Source organism: Ovis canadensis, chromosome 3, assembly GCF_042477335.2.
Source record: "Ovis canadensis isolate MfBH-ARS-UI-01 breed Bighorn chromosome 3, ARS-UI_OviCan_v2, whole genome shotgun sequence".
Taxonomy (NCBI): Eukaryota; Metazoa; Chordata; class Mammalia; order Artiodactyla; family Bovidae; genus Ovis; species Ovis canadensis.
Window position 1 is genome coordinate 218,039,855 of NC_091247.1, and position 14,462 is coordinate 218,054,316.

At 51.0% G+C, this 14,462-nt stretch overlaps 1 protein-coding gene across 1 annotated transcript in view; it reads right to left on the reverse strand.

The window, feature by feature from the left end:
- Positions 1 to 14,462, reverse strand: part of PRMT8 (protein arginine methyltransferase 8) — a 70,106-nt gene that overhangs the window by 9,821 nt on the left and 45,823 nt on the right. The window contains exons 5-7 of the mRNA XM_069586516.1: positions 13,300 to 13,442; positions 12,641 to 12,728; positions 3,982 to 4,097 (exon numbers count right to left, since the gene is read on the reverse strand). Coding sequence (XP_069442617.1) covers positions 3,982 to 4,097; positions 12,641 to 12,728; positions 13,300 to 13,442 — 347 coding nt within the window. The remainder of the gene's footprint in view (positions 1 to 3,981; positions 4,098 to 12,640; positions 12,729 to 13,299; positions 13,443 to 14,462) is intronic.

Here is a 14,462-nt window from a genome sequence, read left to right on the forward strand (position 1 = left end):
GGCAGACTTTTTCACCATTGTGATGCCTGGGAAGCCCCACTTCTAGCAGCCTCTGACCTCCAGGACACCCTGCTGGCTCCTACTGCCTTTAGGCAGGCAAGCCCTTCCCCCACTGAGTCCCTCTCAGAATCTTTGTCCTTTCCACCTGGGACCAGAGTGCAGGCGCCGGGGGCATGGTGGCGGGGGGTGTCCTTCATTCTATGTCACCCTGTTAGCTTGGGCCATTGCCCCATCGGGGGGCCTGTCTAGCTCCAGCACCTGTCAGCTCATTGGTTATCCCTCCTGTGCACGTGTCTGGAGGTCCCTCCAACCCAACAACTCTCAGAGCACCGGAGCTTAACTGGGTCTTTGCTGGGGGCTTCAGCTCAGTCTCCAGGGCTGGGCTCATGGTGTCTACACTCACTAGCTTCTCCATCTCTTTCTCCACTGGGGCCAGCCCACCTGTCTCCAGGCTCCTCCCAAGGTCCCTGACCCTGTTCCTGTGCCCTTGGCCACCAGCCCAGCCTGGTCTTTGTACACTGCTTCTGGCTCAGCTCAGCAGTCGCAGCACCTCTGCCCCCATCCCCACCATTAGTCCAGAGCTCGTTAGACACGGGGACTGGCCGTGACGGTCTGTGCACCTCGGTGTGTGACCTGCCCCTAAACTCATCATTTTCCTCCTAACACCGTCTTCCCGCCTGACGACTCTCCCTCCCATCCACCCCAGGCCTCCCCTTCAGTGTGCATTTGTGTGAGCTCAGTTATGCCCGACTCTGTGTGACCCCACGGACTGTAGCCCGCTGCCCCTCTGTCCACGAGATGCTCCAAGCAAGAATACTGAAGTGGGTTCAGACCAACCCACCAACCTCTCTAAGATGGATTCAGACTATGCCGCTCCCTGGATCTAAAGCCTTCCAGAACTTTCTAGGACTCACCTATAAATATCCCAGGCTCTGGGCCTGGACACAGAGAGCAACCTGGGAAGGACGCCGTTTGACTCACCTGGGCTTGGTTCCTTCCTCCTCTGGCCTCCCCTCACTTCCTCACCACTCTCAGCGTGCATAACAGCACACACGCACACACACACACACACACACACACACACCACCCCATCTATCAGGGATTTTGTCTCTATGGGGGTCTCAGATGTCCATCAACAAAATGTCAGCCACCAGTGCTCTGACAGCACTCTCTAGGTCCTCTGGATATTTGCCTCTAAACAGGGGCCTCTGCAGGAACAAAAGCCGTCCAGACTGAAAAGTCTGATATACATTAAAATGGGCGAGACAGAGGGGCAGCTGCTCTTTTGGATTGCCCGCCCCTGCCCTGCCATCTGTGCCTCAGAGACACAAGGCCCTCTGGGTCAGATCCCCCCTCCTCTTAGGCTCAAAGTCTCCAGAGTCAGAGCCATCACCTGCCCCCCAGAGCCCTGATCCCTCTGCCGGAAAGCTTCCTCTTTCTGCAGCAGCAACAGCAGTAGCTCTGAGATCCCCGGGGGGACCCGTGACCAGGCCTCAGGCCACCCCACCAGGCGCAGGGCTCCGCAGGCATCGGTGACTCTGAGGAGCTGGGCCGCTGCTGTCCCCACTAAGTCATGTTACAAATGGACGTCTCCGAGCAGAAGGCTGGTCAAAACAGAGTCTTAATTATCATCAAGTGTCACAAGCCGCAACGTTAATAGCGATGAAAATAGCAATTAAGTGTGTGAAGAAGGGCAAGTGTTTTCCCAACAGACCCGGGAAGACAGTGCTGAGCGCATTAGCAAGAGCTGACGGACGGCTCTCCTGGTGGCGGAAGCAAACACAGCCGACCTTGCCCTTCTCAGCGCAGGAAGGAAGGTGACTGGCCGGGGAGGGCCCAGAGCTCCAGTTTCTGCCATGCCCCCAGCCCCAGGCTGCACTCAGGAGAGACCCTGGCCTGTTCCTGGCTGGGAGGGGGAGAGGAAGGAGGGGAGACAGAGCAGGCCAGTCTAGGACCAGCAGTGGATGTGCACAAGGGCTGTGGCCACCCTGCCAGGTAGGGGCAGAGAGTGACCTGGGAAGGAATTTCATCCCCTACGGGAAAATGCTTAATGGCTCCATGCAGCTGCCCTATGCCACTTGGGCAAATTCAACAGCACCAGGCGATTTCCACTCATACTACAATATTAGCATGAATGTTTAGCACCATGGGTGAATCATTTGGGGGTGCATTTTGCTGGACCTGGGCTTCCCTGGTGGCGCAGATGGTAAAGAATCCACCTGCAGTGCAGGAGACCCAGGTCCAGTCCCTAGGTCGGGAAGGTCCTCTGGAGAAGGGAATGCCTACCCATTCCAGTATTCTTGCCTGGAGAATCCCATGGACAGAGGAGCCTGTCCTGTAAACCCCCATGGCTACACAGTTCATGGGGTCGCAAAAAGTCAGACAGGACAGAGCAACTAAGCACATGATAGTTTGCTGGACCTTGTTTGGAGCACCAGAAGGAAGAAGCTTCATGGACAGAGGGGCTGGTGGGAAGAAATAAAAGGATGTTTGCTCATCATTAGTCCTGCCTGGACTCGGAACCGGCCGAGGTAATAGGTGGCAAAACCCTCCAGCATGAGGCCAAGGCTCTCAGGCAGGATAAGAGGGAAGCATCCTTCATCTGATGGGACTTGTATGAGGTTCGCCTAGTTTCATTTGTCCTCCAGGGACCCCTCTAAATCCAAGAAGACAAGGGTTCCTTATCAAGAACACAGTGACCAGGGACCGAGGACGGACTGCTCTCGCCTGGACAAAGCAGCGGTGTGCATTTATCCTGCAGGAACCTCCCCTTCCCCCAGTGGCTCTGGGCTCTTCCCTGTCCCATCCACCAGAGCTCCTGGAACTGCAGTGATGCTCACTGGACCGGAGCAGGCAGGTGTGTTTCAGCACAATGAAGGCTGAGGGGAGGGCTGAAGACAACTGACACAATGAACCCAGATCCTTTGATTAAAAAGTGAACTTGAACCCTGTGAAATGGATGGCTTTCTGGACTTTAAGAAAGCAGTCAAGTACCAGGAGTTTTCCTTGGGTCAGGAGGATAGGTCAGCATATGTAAATACAGATACTTAGACAAAGGGCTGGAAAGGTTAACCCATTGTGTGGACAGTGGTTACCTCCAGGGGGAACGTGGGGCTGGAAGGGTGAGGAGGTCAAGAGGGGCCTTTATCTGTACTCCAGCAAAAGGGGCTTCCCAGGTAGCACTAGCGGTAAAGAATCCACCTGCCAATGTAGGAGACACAAGAGATGCCGGTTCGATCCCTGGGTCCGGAAGATCCCCTGGAGGAGGCAATGGCAACCCACTCCAGTGTTCTTGCCTGGAGAATCCCGTGGACCGGGGAGCCTGGCGGGCTACAGTCTATGGGGTCACAGAGTCGGACAGGACTGAGCGCACAGGCACACAGCAAAGCTGGCGTGTTTGGAAAGTTAGTAATCGGAGTGCCCTGGGGGAGGACCCTGGTGAGCAGTTCTTCATCTGCACTGAAGACAGAAAGCCGTGGGGGACAAGATATGAAGCCGTGTACAAACCAGGGAGCCCAGGACGCGGTGAGCCCTGCCCGGCCGCTCACAGGTACGCTTGGAAGCAGGGGAGTGTGACTCTGACTGCATACCTGATTGAGGTTAGGGATTTCTTCTCTAAAGCTGCTGTCTTGCTCCGAATGGAGGGGCTTCCCCCAACCTGAGCCGCCAGGACTTCTCTCTCTGATGCTCCCATTCCCCTAACACACACCCCCGCTCACATCACCAGCAGACATGCACCGACCACCCCCCAGCTGTGCCACCGTGGAGTCCACTGGCCCTCTTTCGACAGCTCTGCTAAGGGCCAGCGCCCGTTCTGACTGGTCACCCTGGGCTGCCAGAGGCTCCGGCCGGCCAAGGTGGCCTTGCCTTACAGCCAGGGGCCCTGCAAGAGCCTGGGTGGCCTTGGGCACAGGCCCAAGCATCCAGGTGGCACAGTCGGCTTCCCGCACCCCCAGGCCCACGCAGGATGCACCCACAGACCTTTATTAAACAGGCGTTGGTCACCACTTGCTTTGGATCCACGATGTCCACCAGGGGCTCCTTCATGGCAACGTCCCGAATACAAGTCATGTCAAAGCCATAGACGTTCTCCCACCCTGTGGGGACAAAGCAACACGTGAGGGCCAGCAGCGGGACCCCCAGAAGTCCCTGGGCCCCCCTGAGTCCAAGAGGGTGGGCGGCAGCTCATGTTCCCTGGTCTGACGACAGGAGAGGTGCTTGCCTGGTGGAGAGTTTCACAAGGTGCCAAATGTCCTTCACATCATCTAATGTGCACAGGTCCCAATTTAGGGATAGGAGAAGTAAAGCTCAGAGAGGGTAAGAAACTTCTCCGAAGTCACACAGCTAGACTCCTGTCAGGCCAGGACTAGAACCCAGATTCCTGACTCTTCTGTATCTGCTCTCCTCCCTTCTCTCTGAGCCTCAGTATCTCCTAAGAACACTCTCCTCCACCGTCCCCATTTCTACCCCACTGCCCCAGCTCCATCCCACCCCACAGCTATAAAGCTCTCTCTCTCCCTCCTCCCTTTCCCACCTACTGAAGCTCTCATGAAGCAGAAAGAAACATGGGATTTCCTGGTTCATGAAACAGGCTGCCGTCAGAATCCCTGGTTCATGAAAAGGTGCCGTCAGTGCCACCTTTTACTAGCCAGCTGCCGCCGCTGCTGCTAAATCGCTTCAGTCGTGTCTGACTCTGTGCGACCCCATAGACGGCAGCCCACCAGGCTCCCTTGTCCCTGGGATTCTCCAGGCAAGAACACTGGAGTGGGTTGCCATTTCCTTCTGCATGCCCTCATGCAAATGTCCTAGCGTCTCTGATCCTCCGTTTTCTCAACTGCAAAATGTGAGGTGGGGAGCCGGGGTGTCCAGCAGAGGTCTTGCTTTTCTCACACACCACAATGTCCTCATTAGGACCCATCCCATGAGACATATCCCCCAGGTGGGGCACAGAGCACCCCAGCAGTGCCTCTTTGCCCCCCAGGGGCTGTTCATAAGATGCATTAATCAGGGAATGGATTCAGGGTGCAGGGTTGGAAGTCAATGAATGCAAGTCTGATGGTCCAAGTGTTGGTCACTCAGTCATGTCAGACTCTTTGCAATCCCATGGACTATAGCCCACCAGGCTCCTCTGTCCATGGGATTCTCTAGGCAAGAATACTGGAGTGGGTAGCTATGCCCTTCTCCAGGGGTTCTTCCCAACGCAGAGACTGAACCTGGGTCTTATGCATTGCAGGCAGGCTCTCTACCATCTGAGCCCACGAAGAAGTCCATGATGGTGCCAGATCACCGATAAATGATGGTCATCACTGCTACCACTGATTGATCACCCAGTCCTGGCCAGACCCATCACTGACTCTCACCAGCAACCCCACGAGGATGCCTCGATACAGCAGATGAGAAAATGGGGCCGGCAGCAGCTGGCGCTTGGCTTACGTGCATGTGAGATACTGGGCTGGTATCCCACAGCAGGGAAACCGTGGCGCTGGGGCACAAACCCTGTGTCCTTACCCTTGAGCTGCACCGACACAGTTGTGACAGCAATGCCAGTTGCTCTCCACACAGTGCAGAGCCATCCCCAATCTTTTTGGCACCAGGGACCAGTTTAGTAGCTCAGCTGGTAAAGAATACACCTGCGGTGCGGGAGACCTGGGTTTGATCCCTGGGTTGGGAAGATTCCCTGGAGAAGGGAACAGCTACCCACTCCAATATTCTGGCCTGGAGAATTCCACAGACTGTATAGTCCATGAGGTTGCAAAGAATCAGACATGACTGAGTGACTTTCACTGGTTTCATATAAGACAATCTTTCCCCAGACAAGGTTGGAGAGGAGGTTTCAGGATGATTCAAGTGCATTACACGTGTTGGGTGCTTCATTTTTGGTATTTTATGTGAGCCCCACCTCAGATCATCAGCATTAGATCTGGAGGTTGAGGACCCCTGCTTTAGTGGAGTCTCGTTACTGGGTGGCTGAATCTCATTTGTTCGTTTACTCAGAGGAGTTTAGAAATACATTGAAATAGACTTGCTTTTCTCTTAAATCTTACAGGATTAAATTATTTTTAAATGTTCACCAAACAAATGGAACCATAGGAAACTTATGTCCCTCTGTGTGTTTCGGAGATGGGGGTGAAATGGAGGAGGCGCGAACAGTCAGGGAATGCTGTGTTCCTTTCACTCAGGATCTTTTCAAGGGCACACAAAGGCTTTCCTAGAAGAGAAGAGGCTGAGAAAATAATCATCTCCTAGAGGGCAAGCACTTGTGCAATTCTGGCTTGAGGATTAAATGCCAGTCATATCCCATTTTATACCCGAGGCTGGAGCCAAACTCCCAGCTGAGCCTACCTATGTTTGCGGCTTCCCTGTTGGCTCAGATAGTAAAGAATCTGCCTGAAATGTGAGAGATCTGGGTTCGATTCTGGGTCAGGAAGATCCCCCAGAGAAGGGAATGGCAACCCACTCCAGTATTCTTGCCTGGAGAATCCCATGGACAGAGGACCCTGGTGGGCTAGAGTCGATGGGTTGCAAAGAGTCAGACACAGTTGAGCAACTAACACTTAATGTTTGGGGAAGCGTGACGACAGCTCCAGAGAAGATCCCCTGCTAGAGTCTGGAAAGAGCTGTCCATGCTTACCCAGTCAGAACATGCACACCCACACGCACTGTCTGCTTTTAAAACCCTTTCTCAAGACACCTACCGCTACACTTTGGTTCTTGCCCTCCGCCCTCCTTTAAGTTAAGGCTCTGTGAAAGTGTATCTGAGAGTCTATGTTAAATGGTTAAAATCCTGGGTTTGGGCTTCAAACCTTGGCTCTGTTTATTTGCTGTGCGACTTCAGGTGAGAATTTAACCTCTCAAAGAGCTGATTTCTTCTTTAAAACAGAGACAATGAACTTATAGTTACCAGGGGATGGGGTCGGGGGCAGGATTGGGAGAAGGGATAGTTAAGGGATTTGGGGATGAACATACATGCATTGCTATATTTAGAATGGATCACCAATACAGCATTCAGTGACATGCGGCGGGCTGGATGGGACGGGGTGTGGGGAGAATGGATACATGTCTGTGTGCGGCTGAGTGCCCCTACTGCGCACCTGGAGCTATCACCACATTGTTACGCTCCAATATAAAATAACAAGTTTTTAAAAATGGAGATGATGATGATGACGATGATAGTTGCTCTATAGGGTTGTTATGAGGATCAAATGCGATGATATGTATAAAGTTCACAGCAGGGTCTGGCACATAGAAAGCCCTTGAGATGTGATAGTTACTGTGGTTACGTGGTTGAGCTCTGGCTTTGCCACCATCCAAGCTTGCGACCCTGGCAGCTTGGCCCCCTTCTTTCCGAACTGTTTGTAAAGTGAGGAGTTTGGTCCACTGGTTCTGTGTTCCAGAATCATCTGGGACACTTCTTAAAATACAGATTCCTGGACCATAACCAGACCTACTGAATCAGAATCTCCAGATTTGGGCCCCAGGGAGATGGGATTTCCAAGTCAACATAAGCAGTTCCAACCAGTTGGTAATCCTTGGGCTCCATGATCTTTGAGGTCCCTTCCAGTCCAATTTTCAGATGGACTTAAAGTCTCAAACGGCCACAGTGACATCTCCAACCACTCCCACCTGTGGAACCCCTCTCCTTCTGTATCCTCAGCACCCTCAACAGAGCATCTGACACAGTACAGGTCCACCAATAATGCTGGGGATTTTTAGTGAATTTATTAAGTTTAATTCATTCATTGAATTTAATGAATTTATTCCCAAATATTTAATGCCTGCACTGCTTCACAACACCTGGTTAATTCATGTCTGATCTTCCCGGCCAGGGGGCCCTACCTCCAGTTATTCAGTGGCAGGTGGTCTAGGACATTAGGGCTTTTCCTCTCCTTTCCACTGACCATGCATTTCCCACTAGCTTCTCCACCACACGTGCAGCAGGGATGGGCGAGGATACACACCAAGCATGTTAATGTTTCATTGCAATCGTCTTATCTATTAAATGAGTGAATATGGAGTGAGGGTCATCAGCCACCAGGAAAGTGTTAGCTAACTTTCTAGGGATTCAAAAATAATAACAAAAGACCTGCGAAATTTAGTTTATGGATTGAAACAAACTCTTGAAAAGGACCACACCATGGTGCACTGAATGTAACTAAAACAACAGTGAAGTCCAGACCTGCCAGCTAGTCTAGACTAGGTGGACTAAATTCCCATTTGAATGGACTGGTAGCGGAAGAGGCATGCTCTTCTCTGGGCATACATTATTCATCTGTCTCTACTGTCCAGCACTACTCACAATGTCCAGCATTAATCAAAAATTACAAGACACATGGAAAAGAAAGAAAAATATGACCCATTACCAAAAGGAAAAATAGTCAATAGAACCAGACTCAGAGCTCAGGTAGTGGGAATATGGAACAAGGATGTTCAAGTACTTTAATAAATATTTTAAAGAATCTAATGCAGAAAAAAACATGCATGAACAGATGCAGAATTTCATCAGTGATGTAGAAATGCTGGAAACGAAAAAAGTCACAATATCAAAGATGTAGAATTCTTCCAATGAGCTTATGGGCAGAATGGATATATATTAGAGGAAATAATAAACTGAAAACAAAGACAGGAATATGAAGTACTGGAAAACAAGCTTCACTTTTCAGTGGAGAGATCTGTAGGTACATTCCCCCTCCCTGTCCTGGCCCCAATAATTTGGGCTTCTCTGCTAGAAATAGTGGGGGAGCCTCAGGGAAAAATAGAGCAGGTGGTACCAGGCGCCACTGACAACTCCTCCTCTAGATAGAAAGGAAGGTATGTATAATAGTTTAATACATTTTAGGCTCTCAGATCAAAGTCAACTCCTTGTGTAAAACAGGCTAGAGCCAGGCAATAGAGCTCTGGATGTCAGGGTGGTGGAGAAACTCATGGAGAGCACCTGAACCCTCCAAGAGGTCCTGCCCACCAAGCCTCCAGCTACAGGCACCACCATCTCCACGCGAGAGGTCCCTTGTCATCTTCTCATCAGCCAGGAAGCCGGTGCCCATCCTCTGACCCTCAGCAGGTTCTAGAGTCAACTACTGGGTAAGAAAATCACATGGAATATCTACCCAAATTCCTTCCAATTTTGAGATTCTAGAAATCTTCAGAGTAAACAAAAAAAAATTAATGATTGCACCTCTGTCTGGGAATCCTCACTGGATCACTGGTAAAGAATCTTCCTGCAATGCAGGAGACCCTGGTTCAATCCCTGGGTGGGGAAGATCCCCTGGAGGAGGAAATGGCAACCCACTCCAGTATTCTTGCTGGGAAATCCCACGGACAGAGGAGCCTGGTGGGCTACGGTCCATGGAGTCACAAGAGTCGAACATGACTTAGCGACTAAATCACTGTCAACCACACATTGGCACTCACTGTGGGTGCTTGCCTTCTACCTCTACAAGGATTAAATCACACGCTGCTGCAGCGGGTGCCCTCCAACACCCCCTGAAGAAGTCCAGGGTGGAGAGCAGAAACGAGGCACTCTGTGCTCCAGAAAGCTGGCAGGACAGGTCTTCAGATACATGTTCTCAGGAGTTGATTTTTAGAGCCCAATTCTAGTACCTCTTCTATCTAGAAAAACACTTAAGTCCTTCATTGCGACGACTGTTTCTTGTGACTAGCAGAAGCTTCACAAGACCAGCAGAAACTTTCTAAAAAAATAAACGTGCCTGACCACATGTACTTCCCCTTTACCAAAATCACATATATACTGTTTTCCCCCGACGTCTTTGGAGCAGTTTCTCAGAGCCGTCTGAGGTGCTGTCTCCCAGGCTGCAGTCCTCATATTGCCCCAGATAAAACTTAACTCGTAGCTCTCACATTATGCTTTTTTTTCTAAGTCAACAACACCGCTGCCGCCCTCACCACCATCACTTTGTACTTTCCTTTGCTGGTTTACTTCTATTCCTTCATTAATATTAATTTTCTCATTCATTCACTCAACAAACTGTGCGTTGTGAGCCTGGTACATGCCAATGATCTGTGTGTGTGTGTGTGTGTGTGTGTGTGTGTGTGTGTTCTCTAGCAGTTGGTGAGCAAACTGAGGGCAATTTCTGAGTTTCACTCCTGCTTGTGTTCCCATGTTGCGTGTGGTTGAGAAAAGAGGGGAGGAGAAGGGCAAGGAGGGGGCGGGGAGGGGACAAACTGTTTTCCTAACAATTTTCTTTCTGAAAGGGATTGGGCACAACTCCTTCTCCTGCCCTATTTAAGATTTTTCTTTTCTAGCCGGTTCTTGAGCCATCAGAAATTTGCTTACAATTGTTCCCTTAGCAACCAGCAACCTTTATGCTTTCACTTTAGATTTAGAACTCTGAGTAACCAAAATCTCTGTTTATTTAAAACAGATTTCTAAATGTGCTTGCTTCCTTTCCTAAAAACAGAAACAGGTCATTTTTTAAAAGAAATGTTTAAATAGAAAACTTGGAAACTATGTTAAATAAAATGTAAAGGTGCATTTGATTCTGAGTTTGCGGGGAATGCTGTTGACAGACTCCAGAGATTCCACAAGAGAAAAACGGGGCTACCTTTCAGTCTTTTTTTTTTTCCTTTTTCAGATGATGTGAAAACTGCAGTAAGCAGGAGGAGACTCAACCCCATGGCCTCCGGTCCTGGGCTGGCACCTGAGTAGCAGCCAGTGCCCCAGGGCCTGTCAGGGCTGATCCAGTCCTCATGGCAAGGTGCGTGAGGTCAAGGTCCCGAACAGAGTCCAGGCAAGGAGGAGGGTGAGATCTGTTTGCCTTTAAACCATGAGGAAGCTCCTTAAAGCGCCAAGCTGAGGGTCAGGGTTCAATCAGTTTAGAGCACGTGAGAACAAAGAATGTGCCTGTAGGTTCTCCTCCAAACACAATTTATACAGTTACAGCAAGAACTCCAAAGGCAGCATAACCATACAGCTCCAGGGCAAAATATGTCCTATTTATTCATGCATTTGATCAACATTCGCCGTTGAGCTGTTTCTGAAACCTATCACGAGAGCGCATCTGGCCTAGATTCTGAGCCTCTGGAGGCCAGCGAGCTCGGCAGTCAGGCTCAGGGCCAGGCCCACAGGCAGGAAGGGGCTTAATGACACAATTGGGGACCAGGTCCAGGCTGCCACGTGCGGCATCAACTGTCACGCCCCTTATATACATCATCTCACTTCATCCTCCCGACACGTCTATAGGTTGGGGGAGTTTTATTTCAGACCAAGGCTCAGAGATGTTAGGTGACTCGTTCACGGTCACCCAGAGGATATGAGCCAGAGCTGGCCACCTTCAAAGCACCATCATCTAACCTCCTACTTCTCATTGCTCACTGAACGTTAGAAATGATGCCAGATGGGCGGGAGGGCTCAGACAAATGTCCCATTTCCATCTTGTCCTGACCTGGCTCTGAACATGCTCTGAGTTTATATTTCCAGAAAGGTGCAGAGGCAGGTGGATGCACGCACTCCGTGGCACGGCCCAGCAGCACAGACAACGACTAGACGTTGTTGGACTCTGCAGTCCTAGCCTCTGGGGGCCAGGAGCTAGTCTGTTCTATCTGGGAACCCCTCCGTCACAGGGAGTCTAGACGAGAGGTGTTTAGCGCTGTGCTGGCAGGAACCCAGATCTGCGGAGGCTGTTGGACTGTTTGGAGTTTCTGCTCATGCTTGGGGTTGGATCATGTGTGTGCTCACTTGTATGTGTGTGGGGGTGGGGGTGGGGGGGAGGGCTGGATCGTGTGCATACTCACTTGTAAGTGTGTGTGGAGGAGGGGAGGTGGTCTTTGCACTTTGTCGCTTTAGTTAGTTCTGGCTAAGGATCCAAGTCTGTCTTTAAACCTTGTGTGTGTGTTCAGATGCTAAGTCATGTCTGACTCTTTGTGACCACTTGGACTGCAGCACGCTAGGCTTCCCTGTCCTTCTAAACCTTGTGGAAGCATAATCCGTTTAATCACATGAAGGACCAGTCTTGTATCCCTTGAGAACGGTCACTCTTTAAATGAAACAGAATCAAACGACTCTTTGGGGACCAGATCAAATGTTGGAGAGTTGTGCGGGGGTGGGGGATGTTTTTTCTAAGAGAGCACCTTTTCAACTGATTAAGCACAAAGAGCACAGATTGGGATAAGCCCCCACCCCCACCCCATTGCTCCCCCACCCACATGCTCAGCCTCCATCTCCCTCTGTATCTTACTTATATGAAGGAGAATCAATGTTATGCTGACAAATTTCAGGCATGCAAAGGCAGAGTTCAAACGACTGGCCTGGCTGGAGACCCTCCCTGCCCTTAATGTGGATGTTAGGGAGAAATGACCTTTAGTAGCTTGCAGCCACCTGCCGGCTCTGCAAAAATACCTCAGCTTCTGCTGCTTCATTCATTTTCCATCCACACTGCGCTCATTCTCTCCTCGCTTTACCTCCCACCAGCCACATTCTTATTTCCTCTCTGTAGAACCCCCACCCTTGGAACCAGTGGAAAACATCCAGAGAGCAAAATCCGGAAAAGGTCACAGGCATAAACTCCTCAGAGGCACAGTAGCTGTGTCCACGAGACTGACCACTCATGCCCAGCCCTCTGAAGTGCTTCCTGCCCCCCCCACCCCCCCCCCCAAAAGCCCAGCAGAGAATGTGAAGGTGACTTACAGTGGATTTTGAAGTCCTTGTACTGTCTGTCCTCAATTGCTACCACGTACAAAGCTGCCCGGTCTGGAAACATAAGCCCTCCAGGTTTCTGTTGATGAATTGTGGGGAAATGGGTCTCGTAATCTATTCACCTGACAAAGACATACATTTTTGAACTGCACATAGAGTCACCAGACAAGCACCCCCTCGCCAGCATTCCTCATGCAGCAGACTGTCACCTCGGCCGGGGAGAGGGCTGGGTGGGGAGGCACCAGGAAACACCCAAGGGGCCGAGGTGGGGCCCATAGGACAAATGTGGACGGGCAGAGATGTGTCCAGTGAGGGCGGTGGAAGATGTTTTGACTTCTCAGTCTGGAGAAGCTAAGGTCAAAAGCACATTGGCTTACTGGCAGCCATGCAAACCCTTAGTACTTCTTGACCAGCATAGACTTTGGACAGCAAACAATGGGTCTATTATAGCAAAAAAGGCCAAGGTTAGACCTACGAACGCTCATTCTGTCCCCCAGAGGCAGGTCTAGTCTAAAGAGAGGGGTCTGGGAGCGGTAACCCGGTAGCCCAGGTCCTCTCTGAAGTCCTCGTAGTCTCCCTCGGCTACAGGCAGGGGCTGAACAGCCAGGCAGCCGGCGGGGCAACCAGGGGACAGCATGCAGCAGGCTCACCAGCCACTTGTCCCTGGCGAAGATGACGGTGGCGAGCATCGACTCGTAGAACAGGCAGTAGCCCATCCACTCGCTGATGATGATGTCCACCTTCTCCACAGGCAGCTCCACCTCCTCCACCTTCCCCTTGAATATGGTGATGACTGCAAAATAAGAACCCCACACCCGCACTTTGCAGGGACCCAGGCCGGGAAGCACCCCGCATCAGGACGAGATCAATCTGCAGGGGTCAGCGCGGTTCTGATTCTTCTCTCCCTTCACCATGCCAGTTTATACTAAGGGCTGCAGACTCCTTGTGTGATTCCTCCTGAAGTGTATTGGGCAGTTAAGATCAAACCAGTCCATCCTAAAGGAAATCAATCCTGAAAAGTCACTGGAAGGACTGATGCTGAAGCTGAAGCTCCAATACTTTGGCTACCTGATATGAAGAGCCAGCTCATTGGAAAAGACCCCAATGCTGGGAAAAATTGAAGGCAGGAGGAGAAGAGGGCAACAGAGGTGGAGATGGTTGGATGGCATCACTGACTCAATGGACATGGGTTTCATCAAGCTCCTGGAGATGGTGAAAGATAGGGAAGTGTGGCATGCAGCAGTCCATAGGGTCGCAAAGACACGACTGAGCAACTGAACAACTAAGGGCCCGTGCTGTGCTAAGCCCAGGATGGACACTATGTCCCAACAAGTCCTTGAAGCAGACACAGCATTCTCATTCTCATTTTTAAGGAAAGTGAGGCTTAGAGGGGTTCAATGATCACCACGGAAACAGAGCCCAGGTCTGATAACCAATGACCCATACCCTTGCCAGGGCCCCCAACCCACGTCAGGCTACCGTGACAACTCAAACCCACAGGAGGCTGAGAGACTGCCGCCACTGCATCTGTTCACAGCCCGGGCTCAGCCCCAAGGATGCCTGGCTAGTGTTGGAGAAGAGGGGACTTGGTGTTTTGACAAGAGTATGGGCTTTGCACTCAAGAAAACTGGCTTTAAGTGCTGGGTCTTCTCATGATTAGCTGTACGACTTTCCACAAGTTACTTGACTGAACTCCAGTTATCCAGAGAACAGTCAGGAGAAGTGACATCTACTTGGCAAGAGGCTGTACTGATGAAATGAAATGACACAGGTGAAGGGCAAGCTCGCAACAAACACTGACATTGTTTCCTTG